This window comes from Meleagris gallopavo, chromosome 3, assembly GCF_000146605.3.
Source record: "Meleagris gallopavo isolate NT-WF06-2002-E0010 breed Aviagen turkey brand Nicholas breeding stock chromosome 3, Turkey_5.1, whole genome shotgun sequence".
NCBI classification, from domain to species: domain Eukaryota; kingdom Metazoa; phylum Chordata; class Aves; order Galliformes; family Phasianidae; genus Meleagris; species Meleagris gallopavo.
Window position 1 is genome coordinate 10,276,527 of NC_015013.2, and position 4,536 is coordinate 10,281,062.

At 40.3% G+C, this 4,536-nt stretch overlaps 1 protein-coding gene across 6 annotated transcripts in view; it reads left to right on the forward strand.

Annotated features, from left to right (window-relative positions):
• Positions 1-24: 24 nt before the first annotated feature.
• SLC35B3 (solute carrier family 35 member B3) overlaps positions 25-4,536 on the forward strand; it is a 21,495-nt gene continuing 16,983 nt past the window's right edge. For 3 of the 6 annotated variants that reach the window (XR_002112985.2, XM_010708369.3, XM_010708372.3), the window contains exons 1-2: positions 160-229; positions 3,469-3,744. Coding sequence is in view for 5 of the 6 variants with exons in the window: in XM_010708369.3 (XP_010706671.1) it covers positions 3,544-3,744 (201 nt within the window). In the remaining variant the exon portion in view is untranslated. The other 3 variants (XM_010708370.3, XM_031552756.1, XM_019613754.2) reach the window with 3 other exon arrangements.

Consider the following 4,536-nt stretch of genomic DNA (forward strand, 5'->3'; position numbering starts at 1 on the left):
CGAGCCGGGAGCGCGGGAAGAAGGGGGCGGTGTTGGTCCTGTCAGCTGTGAGAATCTCCGCCCGCAGCTCCGTGGCGCGAGGGCCGGCTTGTCGCTGCTCGGGAGCTCCGGTCGTGGCCCCGCCTGGGGACGGTGCTCGGGTAGGGGCGGGTCTGCGAGGGTCGTGTTGGCCCCGGTCTTGTTAGAAGAGTACTGAGATGCCAGTTTCTGCCGAACTCGTGTTTCTTCCGTGAGTGTTACAAGTCAGGAGCTTTTCAGAGGCCAAAGAAACGTTGCTTTTCCAGTTGCGCCTTCATTTCTTCTTTTTCGTGCTGTAATCATTCAACGCTACTTGAAATGTGAAATGTTGAAATCCTACACTGCATGGGGCATTTTTCCAGAAGATTATGAATAGAAGGTATCCTTGCTTTAAAGTGGGTATTATTTACATTCCTACACTGAGGAAGAAAAAGATAGGAACATGCTGTTTTACACGTCAAATCCATTGGGCTTGAGGGAACTTTTCCAGAGAAGAAGATGAGCAGCACTTTTGATACATAGAAAAATAACAGTTTGAAAAGTCACCCTCGACTTCAGAAGAGTTCCAGTACTATTGCTAATGAGATTGCTCCATGGAGAGTGTTTCAAACAAGTGCATACACTCACTGCTTCTCCAGCTAAATAATGTGCCTTGAGGGAGAAAAGAAGGCTGCAGGGTGACCTTATTGCTGCCTTTCAGTACCTAAAGGGAGTCTACAAACAGGAGGGGAGTCAACTCTCTACAAGGGTAGATAACAGCAGGACAAGGGGAAATGGTTTTATGTTGAGGGAGGGAAGATTTAGGTTGGATGTCAGGGGGAAGTTCTTTACTATGAGAGCGGTGAGGTGCTGGAACAGGCTGCCCAGAGAGGTTGTGGATGCCCCGACCCTGGAGGTGTTCAGGGCCAGATTGGATGGGGCCCTGGGCAGCCTGGGCTGGTATTGGATGTGGAAATTGGTGGCCCCGCATGTGGCAGAGGGTTGGAGATTCATGATTCTTGAGGTCCCTTCCAACCCTGGCCATTCTGTAATTCCGTTTAAATTATTGTGCATCATCTTATAGATGCCCTTGGGCATGACTGGAGCTAACAGTGTTACTACTGTTTTACTGCTAGAATCTGCAATAAATTAAATTGTCAGTTCGTAAAAGCTAGTGTTGTTGCTAGGGAAATACTTTGTATATGAATAGCCAAGAAGTCAGAATTATGTTAATAAGTACACTTGTTACTGCCTTTCCTTACCCTTACTTTTTCTGATCTGACTGTGATGTTCTATTTCTTTTGCAGGTCTTCCACAAATAATGTCTAAATTAGTAGCCAAAGGGGGAAATTTAGATACAAAACTGCCTTGTACGCTTTCCCCCATTGCTTAATTTGTGAAGTACACTTGGCAGTATGTGGCTATGCATTGTGCTGGGCGTACATCAGTCTCTGTTTTCCCATTCAGATGAAAAATTAGGCTTAGATTATTTCTGCAGCTCTTGATATTGCTGAGAAAATGTGGCATTAAAGAACACTTTTCCCGATACTGGTCAGGAAAGATCTGAACAGGCCATAACATAAATAAAGTTCTGCTGTGATGTCCTTCCTTGCTAGGGAATTTGCTCCTTAGGCTTGAAATTTAGAGTCCTAACTTAGCTCACTTCTTTCAGAGAGAGCAGTAACTTGTATCCTGATCTAGTGATTTCTCTCGGTGATCAAGTAAGGATCACCAAGTGTCTCTGCAGGCAACCTTACTGTTTTCAGTAGCAAAGGAATGCTGTAAACGCAGACCTGCTCAGTAGTTAAATCCCAACTTAACGGCTCCATATAATCGCTTTCATAAACTTCCCATCTTTTAAGCAGTTCAGCAGTTTCTTATTTATTCTGTTCTAGAATACCAATATTGTAGGGATGAAAAGATAATTTCTAGTAAAGTTTCTTCATGATCAGTTCTTGCCCATTTGCTCTCCATCAACTGCCATTAAAATTGGAATTATTTTTTCCTTAATGACGATCACTGTGATACTTTTATTTAAAGCAGCTCTATTCTCTTTTCAGCATGCTAGGTTAGGGAGCTCTGATTCTGTTAACAAGGCGGGCTCTGTTGTTCTATCATGCCAGTCTTTTCATTCTTTAAATACATTTCTGAGAGGGATCAGAAACATGCACGATGTTGTATCAAAAAGTTTGTTTCTGCCTTCTAGGGTGCCATAGGTACTTTTGTATCTACTGAACAAGTCTACTTAGCCTTTTTTTGTTTTTATGACTGCCTCACTTTGTCATTAACTAACAATCCACAGGGGTGAAATTCCTGCCTTCAACTGCTGGTTTTCATCTGAAGAGCTTTGAATTTAAGCATAGTTATTATGGTCCCTAAATTACTGTTACAGTCCCCAAGCTATTCTTTCATAACCTTGATAGAAATCTTGGTAGTATCCAGCTTGTATCAAAAAAGGAAGCATAAGCACAATGTCAGTTTTATGCATTTCTTTCCTTTTTGAACTAAACTTGTCGTTTCTTATATTGCATAATTGTTGAAGTCAATGCAGATCATGTTTACTACACTTACTGCATGATCTTCATATGCTAGCACACTTTCCATTTGCAAGTGATGGGAAGAGTATTTTTCATAGATGTATAGTGACAAGTATTTTTAAGGAGAGGATTGCAACCAATTAAATAGTTGAGACCAGCTTAATTTGATTATGGACTGCTGGATTATGGCTAAACTAGACTCTCAACTATGCTTAAAAATTGGATGACTACTGATGGACCAATGTGCTTATTTTTGAGGCTGAGAACAAGAAGAGAAGTCTCAAAAGTCATAATCTGTCCTTAACTTGGAAATAAAAATTATTTGCCTGTCAGTTTAGTAAGTTGCTAACTTCATTCTCCAGACTTCCCTTATCTAATTTTGTTTTCTATTACACGTAGAAATGGCTGCGTGCACTTAATGTTCAGTGGGATTGCCAATCGTGTATAGTTAGTCAGAAAACCAGGTTCATTTTTGAGACTCTCTTCTTTTTCTTCTTTTTTCAAGTTCTTTTCCTCAGAATTGTGCGAGAAAGAGTATGTAAACATGAAACAGTTAAGGAATGATGTCTTTCACTTCAATACTTAGCCAATCACCACCTCAAATCTGTAGCTTTTAGCCAGTTCTCACAGGTAATGGACTAGTCTGCTATATTTCCTTGTGAAAATGAAGTCAACTTGGCAGAACAGCAGTGCCTCCATAACAGTGTTTTCACTGGGATTTGATCACAGGAATCATTCTTTGACTTAGCAGCAGCTGGTATAGAAAGGCCAGTTTGAGATACTCTGCAGCTGATGTTAGTTTTCTGTGCTGCAAGTAAAATAATCCAGCAAAACTCTCAAACCTTTGTATGTTCCATGTAAATTTCACATTTGTTTTGTGTTATTGTTGGAAAGCTATATATTATGTCTTACCTGACTCTGTTGTTTCTTTCAGCTTTCAGTCAGAGGACACGAGGAAAAAGGACAGAGAGAAGATAACAGCAGCACCGAATGCAGCGAACGTGGAGTCATGGATCTGAAATTCACTTCAGCAAGAAAATACGTTTCCATCAGTGTACCTTCCAAATCTCAGACTATGTCACCCCATATCAAATCAGTAGATGATGTTATAGTTCTTGGCATTAATCTTAGCAAATTTAACAAGCCTGCTCAGTTTTTCATCTGTGTTTCTGGAGTTTTTATGTTTTATCTAATCTATGGATATTTACAGGTAAATGCTATGAATTTGTGTCTTATTGTACTTCTCCCTTTTTAAAAGAAATTCTTTAGTAATATGTTACTATTTTAATATGTATAGACATAAAATAGAAATTCACTGTAAAATCAAGCTCTTAGAATTTAAGAGCTTGATAATAAGCAGTTAAAATCTAACATTCTACAAAAATTCACCTGGGGTTGAGGTTTGGCTCAGTTCATTTTTATAATTTGTTTTTTATTTCTGTGCTCGTGACAAGCTGCATAATACATAATTGTTTTTAATGTATGTTTTGATATGTGATTTTACAGTCTTCTAAAAACAAATTTTAGAACCATTGAGACTGATATAGAATGGCTTGGATTGGAAAGGACCTCTAGGATCATCAAGTTCTAAGCTCTGAGCTGCAGGCAGGGTTGGCAGCTGCTGGATTAAGTACTAGACCAGGCTGCCTAGGGCCCCAGCCAACCTGGCCTTGAATGCCTCCAGGGATGGGGCATCCACAACCTCTCTGGGTAGCCTGCTCCAGCACTCACCACTCTCAGGGGAAAGCTTTCCTGGCATCAAGTTTCAGCTGTTGACACCTCCACATCCACTTGAGTTCAGTGACTGCAGTACAGTAACAAGTCTGTTCTCTCTGCTTGTCCTTCGGGACAAGACTGAAGTATCTGTTATGGTTGGTTGTTAAACAGAAGCATGGTGTGCAGGGAAATGCTAGGTATTATTTTCATTAAGAATTCCTCTTCCTGACAGCTTTTTTGCTTCTATCTTATCTTGGCCAGTTATATTTCTGTACCTTTTTTTTTT